Source organism: Octodon degus, unplaced genomic scaffold, assembly GCF_000260255.1.
Source record: "Octodon degus isolate 3935 unplaced genomic scaffold, OctDeg1.0 scaffold00104, whole genome shotgun sequence".
NCBI classification, from domain to species: Eukaryota; Metazoa; Chordata; class Mammalia; order Rodentia; family Octodontidae; genus Octodon; species Octodon degus.
Window position 1 is genome coordinate 748,567 of NW_004524680.1, and position 13,477 is coordinate 762,043.

General features: G+C 51.0%; 1 protein-coding gene across 37 annotated transcripts in view; it reads right to left on the bottom strand.

Moving 5' to 3' along the window:
* The window catches only part of Cacna1c (calcium voltage-gated channel subunit alpha1 C), a 752,474-nt gene that overhangs the window by 83,693 nt on the left and 655,304 nt on the right, over positions 1–13,477 (bottom strand). For all 37 annotated transcript variants that reach the window (XM_023723811.1, XM_023723805.1, XM_023723803.1 and 34 more), the window contains 7 exons: positions 11,486–11,573; positions 10,810–10,917; positions 9,967–10,019; positions 9,538–9,684; positions 8,036–8,237; positions 5,643–5,801; positions 4,920–5,030 (listed from right to left, as the gene is read on the bottom strand). In XM_023723811.1, coding sequence (XP_023579579.1) covers positions 4,920–5,030; positions 5,643–5,801; positions 8,036–8,237; positions 9,538–9,684; positions 9,967–10,019; positions 10,810–10,917; positions 11,486–11,573 — 868 coding nt within the window. The remainder of the gene's footprint in view (positions 1–4,919; positions 5,031–5,642; positions 5,802–8,035; positions 8,238–9,537; positions 9,685–9,966; positions 10,020–10,809; positions 10,918–11,485; positions 11,574–13,477) is intronic.

The following is a 13,477-nucleotide window of genomic DNA, read 5'->3' on the forward strand; positions in this document are numbered from 1 at the left end:
CCGGCCCACACTGCGCCTGGGCTGGGACTGGTCCTGCCGGCGCAGGGTAGCAGGAAGCTCTCCACACACTCACCGGACCTGGGCTAGGACTGGGTCTCGTGTGTGCTGTGAGCCAGTGCTAGGCCCGAGGCTTCCTTTCACCCTTCTGCTCTGAATGCCTTTGGGTCCTGATATGTCTTGCAACCAGCAAGTGAGCCCTGGGGCTTCCGGTGCTCTTAGGGGAGACGGCTTGGCTGCAGTGGAGGTGGGGGTGACGGTACCATGAGTCTCCACTTCTTTTTGGTTTCACTGTCTTCTCTGCTTCTCCCTTCTCAGGCTGGGAGAAAGGCAGACAGAAGGCCAGAGCTCTGAGCAGGGAGAGCACCAGGCCCCAATCTCCTGCGCACTGGCTCTGGAGGCCCTAGGGGGCACTGTGTGTGTACTCCTCACTGGGCCGTGATCCAAGGAGAAAGGCTCCCGACAACAATGAGGCACAGTAAGTCTCAAAAAGAGAGTGCCTGCTGTCACCTCTCCATCACCTAAGTGAAGTTTAGGGGATGGAGAGCAGACGGTGGCAAATTCCTGCTGCCTGGGGCAGAACAACTTCTTCTGAGGGACAAGTGTGTCGCCCACTTCTGGGCTGCCATCAACTCAATTGTTCCTCCTCTTGTTGTCCTTGCTAAGACACTGTTAACAGCAATCCCAGGTCACCAAGTGACATCATTATGCCTTTCAGTACCTAAATCTGTCGCTGAGAGTAGAAGGCCTGTGGCTCTTGCCGCTTCCTCCCCCAGGTCGCTGCACTCTCCTGCCACAGTGAGGCCAAAGCCGCCACAACAGGCACAGACTTTGCAGGCCCAACCTGATGCCTCCCAAAGGCTCTGCTGTATGGCTCCACCCTTCACCGCCCTTCTAACCTTGTGTCAAGTTTCACTTGAAGTTTTAATTGGGATTGTACTGAATGAATCCATGGATCAACTTGAAGAGAAAGGACATCTTAAACATACTGTGATTTTGTTTGTTTTGTTTGTGCTGGAGAGTGAGCTGAGCTGCATCTTCAGTCTTTTTCATTTTTAAATTTTGAGTCAGGGTGTTACTACATTGCTAAGCTGCCCAGGCTGGGCTTGAACTTGTGATTCTCCTGCCTCATCCTCCCAGAATTCTGGGACTGCATGCATAGGCTAGCTTAATACTGAGCTTTCTAATCTGTGAATATACCTCTCCAGTTACTAGTTTTTCTTCCATTCCTGTTTATAAAGTGTGATAATTTTCTCTATGGGGATCTGAGCCACTTTTTGTTAGGTTAATTCTTAAGCACTGAACATATTTTCAGTGCTTAACATAAAAACGTGTCATAAATTTTTTCCCAACTTTGCTGGTAAATCTTAGCTCATGATAGAAGAACAATCTGGCTCTTTAGTTACCTTCTGACCATTAGAAACAAAGCCTTTTCATGCTGACCAGTTTAGTCCTGCCTTATCCTTTGGGGCCCAGGTACCACCCAGGCAGCTCTGGGCAGTTATTCTCTGCCTGCCGGGAAGGGATTACCTCCAGTTTGCTGTTCTGTCTTCACAGCAGCGCTACTTACTACCCACCCCACCCGTCAGACAACTTCAGATTCCTGGGGTTCGCATGTGTGTGCGGAGCAGTGAATTTCTCAGAGCTAACATACACTCACATTCAGCTTTCATGTGACCTTTTTGTGTGCACGGTATGTGAATGTAAGGGGACGGGCAGTTGGGCGTCAGTAGGGATTCACTTTGGTAAATTCACTCTCATGAGTGCAGAGGACAGACAGGATGGAAGGGTTGGGAGTATCAATCACTGTGAAGATAACGAGAGAAAGAAGCAAGGGAACACACCGGCCAGCTGACAGAATCAACTCAAGCAGTGACACCTTCAGACATTCTTGGCTTTGACGAATGCCAGCTGCCACGCTCTTCATGCTAACTGTCCCCCAAGGCCTCATTTGCTCAAGGCTTGTTCCCCCAGGGCGGAGTTATGAAGAAGGAGCTGAACCTTTTGGAAGTGGGGTGCAATGCAGGACCTTAATCACTGGGGTGCGCCCCTGAAGGGAACAGTGGGCCAGCAGCCTGTTCTCTCTCTGCTTCCTGGTTGCAGCTGTGATGGCTCTGCTCTCGCACGCAGGCACGCATGCACGCATGCACGCATGCCTGCACTCACTTTTCCCATGATGCACCACCACCTGCCCCCCTCACCAGAACAGAGCCAATGCGAGCCTCGTGCCTTCCAGTCTCCCAAACTTGGGGCTACATAAACCTTTTTTCTCTTTATAAGCTAGTTGCTTCAGCTGTTCCACAGTGGCAACCTAAATCTGACTCCTGCACCCATCTTCCACATCCTCGCTGCCTCCCTGTCCTCCTGTGGAGAACGTTTAAAAGTATAAACTCATGCTACGACAACAATTAAGCCCATGAAATAAACAATTCAGATGAAAGTCTTAGTTAATGGTGAGATACAAAAGCTATTTTTCAGCTCACAGTTAGGAGCCTCTAGTTCTTGGGCAAGATCCTGCTGGCTATTGGCACCAGCTTCAAGGGGCTTCTGATTTGGTTTTATACCAGAAAACGGAAGGATGCTCTTCTTAAAATCTACTCTTTAGCAAGGATGCAGGTGACCCATGCCTCTGTTTCCACATTCCTCTTGCCTTCTGGCCAGCTTTCTCCGGTCAGTCTTAGCCAGTGGTTTTTTCCTCTGCTATCGGAAGTCCTCTCAGGGAAACTGAGAGAAAAGAAAAGATCCGATGTTCCTTTTTCTCTACCCCACAGACTGACTTGGCATATGTGAAATGCAAATGGCTCCAGGCTGGTTCTTGTCCCTTTCTTGAAAAAAATCTCTCACATTTCACCTGGTCTCCTCATGATAGAAAACCAGCAACTAAGGAAACTGGGGCATTTTGTAGTTAGGTTGCCTTTCCCAGCCACCTCCTAGGAATCTGTCCTGCTCCTGGATTTTCATGACTCAGGAGGAGGGTCTGAGGTCCCTTGTGGGTGTGAGTGTCACGCACTCCCAGGGAGTGGGATTGCTGCCCAATCCACTGCCCGCGCTCCTGAGACACGATCTGGGAAGCCCAGTTCACAGCTTGGCAGCAAGTACAGACAGCACGGGGAACACATCTGAGTCAGCCATGGGATGACTCAGGCTTTGAAGTCCCAAAACCGTATGTCTCCTGACACAGATGAACATGATGCCAGTGTCCCCACGGATGGGCTGTCATCTGACACTGAAGCCCCACTAAGCAGCAATGCCAGCATTCCTGGCCTCCTCTGGTTACGCTGCTGGGGGTGGTAGGCCACCGGTACCTCTAGATCCTGGGGCTTGGAATAGCCCTCGTGGGGGCAGAGAGACTGTGGGTCTACAGAAAGTGGCCAGCGTGATTTGGTGTCCTCCCTAGGCTCATGGACACAATACAAAATTTATCTCCTAAATAGGATTAGACTTGGAAGGAAGTTATATTTACTTTCCTGGAAGGGATAAGGAACCACCGTTATCATCATCCAGTGGTATTTATTAGGAGCCTTGCTCTCTGATAATTAGCTGAGATCCTTAAGTATTCTTTGAGTGATAGGAAGAGTCCACATGGTAAGGATCATCTGTACTATCTTTTAAGAGCCTCGGAGGTTGAGTCCCTCTTTCTGAGAATCCCCAGCAGAGTAGCCGGCATGGAGACATGCTTGCGAACAGTGGTGGAAGGCACCTGAGCTTCAGAGGCAGAGCTGCTGGACTGCACCCTTATTCCTGCCACTTAATAGTGAGTGACACTGTTGACACTAGGTACCTCCCTCTCCTCCTCCTTGCAATGGGGATAAGGGCACCGATCTTCTAGGGAAAGGGGATAAGGCGACCGTGTGTAGCACGTGGCACATTATCAAAATTGCTACTTGAATATTAATCCAAAGCCTTGTCAATGAAGGTGATCCAATAGCCAAGGGGAAACCGCCATCCCCAGTTAATCCTCAGACAAATATTAATTGGAATAAGCATAGGAGATGTGGCCAAGGACTTGTTTTCTTGCCTCTTGTTGATCTGGGCTGCATTCGAGAAAACTCATGAAGGAAGAGAAGAGAAAGCTCAAGAAGGTGAAGGGTGGTTTTGAAGTCTGTAACTGTAATTCTTCCACTTCTTTCCTTTTCTTTACTCTTCCAAAGGTGGTATGGTGGGCCCAAGGGCCACTGACTTGCTGTCACAGCCTCCCTAAAAGGTAGCTGCCCATATGTTGTCAACCTCAGCCAGTAGATGCCAGCAATGTTGACCTGTCTTCTGAGGCTAAGGTTGGGTGGTGCTGCTCACACCAGCCTGCCCCGTACCATCCAGGACCTGACTGGTTCATGGGGAAGGCACAGGTGATCCAAAGTGACAGGTCATCCAGCCTCATCTACCCTGCCACCTCAGGAGTTCCAACCTCCTCTCCCTCACAAGGGGTGTCACAGAGACATCTACAGAGGACTGCTCTTCTGTGCTGGAGGGTGTCAGGGAGCAATGACACAGCTTCTGAGGCAGAAACCGGAAGTGCCCCCATGTAGAAGCCCACAGCCCTGAGTGAACACAGCCCTGGCTGAATTTTTCACAGGAAGCTGGACTTCAGGGCTAGTGAAATGGTAGAGGGCAAAACACAGGCCTGAGTGTGTCTAGGGGGCTGGGCCGAGAGGTTTGGTTTGCCAGTCTGTGGGAAATGGGAGGAAAAAGTTCAGGGCTCCATTTATTGAGGATTCTGTTCCCTGAGAGTGCCAGGCATGGCCAGGGCATAAGCTAAGACTGGGCCTGTCCAATGCTTGGCAGGCGGAGGAGTGGGACACTTATCATGGGAGCAGGGATGGCCCTCTGCAGGTGACTCCTGCCTCCTCACCCTTATTCTTTCCGCATGTGCGTGCCACCCTTTTCTCCTCCCCTTCTTGACTGGCCCTTCCTTGGAGGCCTACCTTGGGTTTGAAGGCAATGAGTTTCAGGATCATCTCCACAGTGAAGAGGCCGGTGAAGAGCATGTTGAGGATGTTCATGGCGATTTTGAACAGGCAGCTCTGGCCGTAGTGCTGAGGGAGGGAGGAAGTCAGGAACCATGCACAGGAGGGGTGTAGGGAGGGACACCTCGACCCCTCACTCCCTTTGCCCAGCCTCATCCAGCGTCCAGGGCCTTCTTTTCAACCACACTCTTCTTTGGGCCAGCCTCCCAGAAGTGCCCCCTCCTCCCACACTGAGGCAGCCAGGCAGACACAGAAGAGCCTGTGAGCTCTTTCCTTCTCTACCATTTCTGTAAAGAGGGACTGACAGAGCTCTGTATCCCTTCTTTGATTGGTTCAGTGACTTTATGGTGACTTCCAACATCCACAAGTTCCCTGCAGACAGGAGCATATAGCAACCCCCCACACCCTGGGCCATATTTATGAGGAGTGCTTCCGGGTCACTCTCCTGGTTCTTTACCTCCTTTACTCTGTCCATTTACCAACCCAAGGTGGCAGGGGTTCTCCCCTAGGGTCCCCGTGGAGAGCTCAGCCTTGGACAAAGCCCTTGACTTCCACCAGCTGGGGGAAGAGACAAGCTCTTCTGCCCTTTCTGCTCCTTTGACTAGTGGGAAGGTGACCTCCTGAGATGGTGTCACAGCTCCTCCACCCTTTGTGTCTTCCCACACAGGACCCCAGACTGACCTGCATGGCTAAGCAGATGGTGTTGAGCAGGATGAGGACAAACATCAGGTACTCGAAGTAGGTGGAGTTGACCACATACCACACCTTGTACTGGTGCTGGTTCTTGGGGATGTAGCGCCGCAGGGGACGGGCCTTGAGGGCATACTCCACGCACTGTCGCTGGGAGGGGCACAGGGGTGAGGGGGAGAGGGAGGGGTCAGCTTCCTGGATGGTGTGGGGGCGTCAGCCAAATAGGGTGGGCTGTGCACGGAGCTATACACTCTAGCGGAGGGGTCCTTGGATGTCATGGAGACGACCTGTACCTCTGGTACATTTCCAGGATTTGCAAAACGTTGTGATTTTCTATCATCACTGCATTCAAGGGAACTCTTCTAACCACATTTCCTTAGCTAAAGGATGGGGAACGGGCATATGTCTCCTTTCTTTCAGCCTCGTAATGTGGTTTACTTCCTGGTAGATAGGTGATTGGCATTTGGAAAAATAATGACTGAATCAGAGTTGGTCTTCTCATTGATACTGAGTATTATTATAACACCACAGATTTTCCTTGGGGTGTTTCTTGCGCCAGTGTTTCTCCCTATCCCATATTCATCTCTTGTACTTGCTAATGTCCACCAGATCAGAAAGCATGGTTCCCTGAGATGGGAAGAGACCTCGACTGGGCTGAATTCTTGGGACTCAGGCAAAGATCATTTCAGGTCTCTATGCTGTGCCCAGACTCCCCAGGAACTGAGATGTTACTACCCTGACCACTGTCTCCCTCAGCCTCCGTGTCTACTCCCTGAGGCTTGCTGGCTCCAACTCTTCTTCTCCCCATTTTTACTATTGTTACCTTGATATTAGATCAGGCTCTGAGTATCTCTCATCCACATTTTTAATTATTATTATTTTTTTAAAAATTATTTTTTTTTCTGTATTTTAGGGAAGGGTCTACAGGGTGCTCAGGGTCTCACTACTAGATCAGACTCGTAGTGATCTGTCTGTTTACAGCCTCCCAAGTGCTGGGATTACAGGCGCACGCCACCACGCCCAGTCTCAGTTGCTGTCTCAGTGCGCCCCGGGGGCGGGGCTGGCACAGCAGGCCCAGGGATCAAACCCCTGGCCCCTGTTGGCACTTTAATCCACTGAACTATTTGGCCAGCCCCTCTCATCCACATTTTTAATTATTTTTTTTTAGAATTGAGGACTGAACCCAGGGCCTTTGATCTGAGCTGTATCCCCAGGCTTTTTTAGTTTTTATTTTGAGACAGGCTTTCTCTAGGTCACTCTACATTGTCCAGCTTGTTCTTGAACTCGTGATCTCCTGCCTCAGCCTCCCAAGAGTGCTGGGATTACAGGTACGTGCTACCATGCCTGCTTCATCTGTTCTTTTTAACTGGCCCCTCTCTCTCCTGTCTTCCTTTCAATCCAAGGTCCACACAGCAGTCAGGTGATGATTCAAACCAAGACAGACACTGAGCCCATGCGGGCCTGCCTCTCGCGATCCGGGTGGAGCTGAGAGCACTATGCTGAGCTCCTTCTCTCATCAGCAGTCCTCCTCCCAGACAGGGATGTGTCCCCACATGTACCACTCCCACTGGGGACACAGTGGGGAGTGGAGCCAGTGATCACATATACCTCCTGCCCTACCAGCATCACTACTGACTCATTGAGCTGGGTTTTTCACCGGTTATGGACTGTGTAGTTCCCCAGCGTGGGCAGCACGGTCCCACCCACACTCACACCTCTTTCCTACCCCACCCCCTACACAGGCCTCTGGAATTTGCTTAAGAAACCACACAAGAAGGGTTTCCTTGCCTGACCTCTAGGCTTTCCCTTCCCCATTGTTGAAGCTTCTCTCCCCTTTCTCAATGGCTCCAACCCACCTGTGTATGTTCTAACTTGTCAACTTCTAGATAGGGCATAAGATTTGGACATATGACAGAACCTACCATAGTGTACCCTTAAATAGAAGAACTGTTTGTTGGCTACATATATTTGCTAGATCCAGGATTTGCAGGGAGCTGCACTTCCTTTGCAAGAGGCCTGACAGCTCTGTTGAGGTTAAGAAGGGGACAGAGGACCTTGGTGTCCACACGGATCTCTCCCTGGACTTTGTTTTTTTTTTTTTTTTTTTTTTTTTATTTTTGCGTGTGTGTGTGTGTGTGTGTGTGTGGCCAGCTCAGCCCACCAGGGGGCGGGGCTGGCTGGCATGTGGTGCTGGGGATTGAACCGCGGTCCATGTGTTTTGCTAAACTTGTTCTAAGTAGGTGCTTTAGACCACTGAGCCATCTCACCAGCCCCTCTCCCTGGACTTTGGCTGGCTTCTGGGTGCGCCACAGGCTGGTGGCATTTGCCACTGCTTACACGGCCTTGCTTCCCTTCTCGCCTTCCTCCACTCCTTGGAAAGCTACCTGGTTCTTGTCCAGCTCGCAGTTCTTGTACTCCTGCTCTCCCTGCTCCTGGAAGGTGACAATGACGAAACCCACGAAGATGTTCATCATGAAGAAGGCAATGATGATGATGTAAATGATGAAGAAGATGGAGATCTCCACGCGGTAGTTGTAGATGGGACCTTTGTCTTCCGTGTGGGAGTCGATGGAGCGGTACAGCAGCCTGCAGCAGGAGACAGGCCCCCACGGAGGGAACCAGAGAGGCAGTGTCACCTCTGGGAGATGGTGGCACCACTGCTTCTAAGGACCCTTGGGACCAAAGGAAAGAGCTCTAGGCTGAGAGCAAGTCACTTTAACTGCTCTGAGAGTCAAGATTATTCCTCTTCCACATAGATACAGAGAGTAATTTCTGACTTTCCTACCCACAGAGTGGTTGATATAATGTACATGATGGTGTTTTGAAACTGTCAAGGACTATTTAAACGTAACATGAATCATGGACATCAATTTCAAAATGGACATATTGGTGAATACTGAAACAGCTTTGTAAGCTGGCATGGATTCAGAGGAGGTTGGAGTGAAAATAAAATAAAGCTGAGAGAAAATACCCACTGAGGTAAAAATACTGACGTGACCTGTGCTTGTTTAGCTCATCCACAATGGTTTGGTTTTCTACTTGAGTCATTTACAACAAGTGCTGGTCACCCGGGCCTGGGAGATAGTGCTGTTAGCTTGTCACACTTTGGGTACGGAGGTCGTCTCTTCCTTCTCTCTGTACCGCCTCACAGCGCGTGGCTATTCGCCACACATCACCTATGTAAATGGCAACTCACACCTAAGACCCACGCACTGCTGGGTGGGGATGGGGATGCGTATGCACAGATATGCAGAACCCCCGATGGACAGGCTGCCTGCTCAAGGTGACAAGGCGGGTTCAGGTATGAAAGTACGGCCTCTGTGGCCGGACTGGGACTCCTGCTTTTGTCCCTTTATCACCATCCACTGCGACGGAGATCAGACTCTGGGGTCTTGATTAGTCAGGGACATCTCAGCCACTGGCACTCACTCTGAGTAAGTGTTGGGAATGGAATCTGGTGTGGGGACTCCAGCACCCCCACCTGGAGAAACTCTTCCCATCCCGCCCTTATAAGCCACAAGGGTAATACTAGAGACCTTGGGGATCACACCCAGGTTGGAAACAGGAACTAAAAAACCACTCATTTTTGGCTGGATTTTCTAAAGGGCTGGTATGTTGGACTGGAGATGTGGTTCAGCGTTAGAGGACTTGGCTAGCACGCACAAGGCTCTGGGTTTGAGCTCAAAACTGCAAACAAATAAATAAAGCATTGACATAGTCTATAAGAATCCCTGTTTCAGTAGTGCCATGGCCTCCAGGTTATTCCAGAAACACAGCCTCACTGCCTGGGAGGCAAGAACTCTGGAAAGGGCTGTGGGGCAACAGTGGCCTTCCATGGCTCGGCCCTCCAGGATCAGGGCAGAAGGGCCTGGATTAGTGTACTCACTCTGGCCACCCCTCAAAGGTAGAGACAGTGAAGAGGGCCATCATAGCCGCCAGGACGTTGTCGAAGTCAAACTTGCTGTTCTCCCAGCTGCGGGGCTGGATGATGGGCTGGTCAACCTCCCCATCTTTGTACGTGATGTAGTTACCCCTGGGAGAGAAGGAGAAAGAGTCACTTTGGTGGTTCCATGTTCCCTTTGTACCTGACCAGCCAAGTACAGGTATGCTAGGTAAAATACATTGGGGTAGAAGGCATGGATCTAGCCACTAGGGAGAACTTCAGTGGGCAGAACCCTGAGCAGATGAGTCTTGATGTCACACCAATGAGAACTGATTCCACATGGGTATTATCCAGTTGTGCTTCCTCTGAGACCAGCCACCAACCCCCGAGGTGACCAGTTTTGCGACTGGCTGCCCGCCTGAGGACACTTACTTGCACTCCGCTTCTGTCTGTTTGGAGCTATCAGAACAGGTATAGAGCTTTCCCTGGAAGCCAGAAGAATAAAGCAATTAGAGACGTTCATTAATCAATGAATCCATCAAATTATGATTAATGGGAATCGCTAGCACCCAGCACTGAGCCGGGGATTGTGGGATAAAAACTGCAAGATGAACAGAATCCAGCTAGGGCAGACACGATTCACACGCATAAAGCAGGCGGAGATGAAAGATGTCAGCGTTGTGGGTACCCGTGGAATGCAAATGCAGGTAGCTCCAGCCCACGAAAGCTGGATTCGCTAGGAAGTTCTTGTGGGGAAGGCGGAAGTAGTGCCGGGTTTGAGGGGAGGAGGTAGATGGTGGTGGTGGTGGGGGCAACGGGCATTTTCATGGTGGGTGGAGGGAAACAGGAGAATGCTTCAGGTAGGAGAACAGCAGAAGCATGAGATGAAGGCACAAAAGGGAAGCAACCAGGGAGGACCCTGGCTTCCGGCTAGCTGGGCAGGGTGGATGCAATGCTGTTGACAATTAAGTGGCCGCTGTGGGCTTTGAGTAAGTGGATGACACAGAGGTTCCAGAAAATGAAAGTCCCTGGGCCTTCCCGGGTAGAAGGAGGAGCAGTGAAGGCAGGGCAAGGGGCCTCAGCCTGAGGAGCAGAGCCCTCTTCCCACACCTCCTGCTTCTGCTCTGGAGCCGGGCTGTGGTCAGAGGTTACGCTGACCCCATCCTGACCCTGCCTGTCATCGATCCTCGCTTTACGGTACCCACTGGCTCCCAGTCCTGGGGTGCTGCTGACACACAGGAAAGGAAGTGCGATAATTTAGAACCAAGGCCTCACCTTGAAGAGCTGGACCCCAATGCAGGCGAACATGAACTGTAGCAGCGTGGTGACAATGACGATATTCCCGATAGTCCGGATGGCAACAAAGACACACTGGACCACGTGCTGCAGTGGGAGAGGGGCAGGAGGGGCAAGGGGCATGGCTTTAACACGAACTCCCCTCAGCTGGCCATGAGCCTCTATAGGGAGGTGGTGCAGTAGCCCCTCTGCTGTTACAGAGGAGGGAGGAGCCAGGCTCCCAGAGGCCAAGCAACCTTCCCAGAGCCACATGGTGAGTGGTGGGACCCAAGAGAATGCCAAGTCCCTCTGGGACTCTCAAGGATTTGCGCAGCTACCAGCCCTACCGACTTCCCATCTGCTTGCACTAGGCACAAAGGCACCTCTTCATGGCCTGGAGTCCTGTGCTTGAGTTGGTGTGTGTGGGGGGGGGTCTCTACCTTGCAAATGTTAGCTACAGAGCTTGGGATCTGAACAGTGGCCCCTGTTATGCTGTTCATCATGGAACCAGAACTTGAGGTGAGACTACAGTCTGGGCTTCAACAAGGCAGACACTGGCCTGACCATGACCTCTTCCTCCTAGTCCACTTCTCACTTCCGGTGAACTTCCACCAACCCACAGGCCGACTGATGCTTGCTGGGGTGAAGGCTCCCAAGCTTGACCCACCCATCTCACCTTTAGCCCCTTGGCCCTGTTGATGGCCCTCAGGGGCCTGAGGACACGCAGGACTCGCAAGATCTTCACCACGTTGATTGCACTGGACCTGGGGGAGAAACAGGTGGGTGATGAGCTTTCCTGCTCCCAGCACAGCAGGAAGTGACGTGCTGAGACAGGGGCCTCAGAGGCTGATGCCAGGCCCGCTGAAGAAAAGGGTCTGTCTTGGGAATTTTGCCGGGAGGCTATTCTTTCCTCCTAAGTCCATCCCTAAGAACTTGGAGCTTTCCTGCCACTTAGACTTTTCTTCTGGTGAGCACATACTGAGAAAGGCAATTCAGCATGAGTCATGAGCAGTACAGTGTGCCACTCGGGGACGTCCAGGTGTCAGAGAAGACAGAAGGCGACGCCCGCCTGGCTTCCGGCCTCCTGGCTGCCACCTGCCAGCCAAGGCATCTAGGATATGTTTCCTAACTTTTGAGAGCTCTAGCTTCTTCATCCGTAAAACAGGATAGCAATTAGCAACCTAGGTCACTGCAGGAATTAAAAGGGAATTTTCTGGGCCTCAGGCAGTAAGCAGTATGAAGCAAGTAAATAGAATCTGTATTATCACACCGCTGAAGACATCACTGTACTTAAAAAAGACATTAATGGTTTTAACTTTAGGCCTTGTGGTTGGAGGCTGTGGGTGTGAGGAAGGAATTTTGGGGTGGCAATCTCCAAAATACAGATTCCAGGCACATGTCCACTGCAAGTATAAGTAAATTCCACTCTAGTCCATAGCATGTTCAGGACTCCCAGAAAGAACAGCCTCACAGATCTGATCCCTTGGCCAAACCAGTAGCTGCCAGCTACCACCCTGGTGGCAGGATGGCAAAGGTCCCTCCACAAAGCCCCTTCGGCAAGATCCTGGATGGCTTCCAGTTGGCCAACCTCCCTGCGTGGAGCTTACTAATGACACCAGGTTGGTACCAAGTCAGAGGCTCACTCCCACCTCACAGGCTGCCTGACTGGGTATCCTCTCGAGAACTGGGAGACGCGGCCTCCTACCAGCCTTGGAGCCTGGGCTACCCGCCAAGGCTGATTTTATTGTTCATGGAGTGCACAAGAGGGAGCTCACAGAAAAGTCTGACTTCCCTGGCTCATGGGTCTTTTATTCCAAAAGGTTGAAAGGACATCCCATTGTCATTCCATTTCTTCCCCAACGATCTCTGGGAGAGAGTCAGTATGCACTATTCTCAGTGAAAGGGATTTAAAGGTCAGATGGGACAAAAAAAGACTAAAAGGTGGAAGTCTTGGTCCGAGGTGCTGGAGTAATTTAATGATAGTTCTGAGATAGAATCTAGGCCTATCGGTACCTAGACAGAAAATTCTGGAAATTGATGTCACAGAAAAGGGCCTCACTCCCATGGTTCCTATCTATCCTGCAGGCTGTGTAAAACAACCTTGAGAAGGGAGGCCCAGGGCCCGTGCGCTGAGCTAAGGCACAAGAAAGACTTAGGCCTTTTGCTGCCATTGGTTTGAATCTGAGCAAGTCTCCTCATGTCCTGAACTTCAAATTTCCCCTCTGTAAGTTGGTGACAATAGCACTCGACCTGTTATATCATAGATTGATTGATTTTTTTTTTTTTTTTTTTTTTTGAGGACCATGGAAGGACGCTTAGGTTAAAGTGCTTTGCAAGTGAAAGTGCAGGTTCAATGCACCTGGAGGCTAGGATATGGCAGAAGCTCACAAGCAGCTCCTCCTAAGCCTGAGCAAGCCTTGCAACCTCGATGGCGCAACGGTACCATCCCAGGGAGCTTTAAAACTCCCACAGCTCACAACCTGTCCATCTGGGGGAGGTCTTCAGGCAAATGTCTTTTTAGTGATACTAGTGATTGAACCCTGGGTCTTTGCACTGAGCAGAGACCCCCTCAAAAAAAATGGAGACAAAGTCTTGCTGAGTCACAAGGCTTCCCAGGCTGTGTTTAAACTTACAATCTTTTGCCTCATGTTCCCAGCGTGCTGGGATT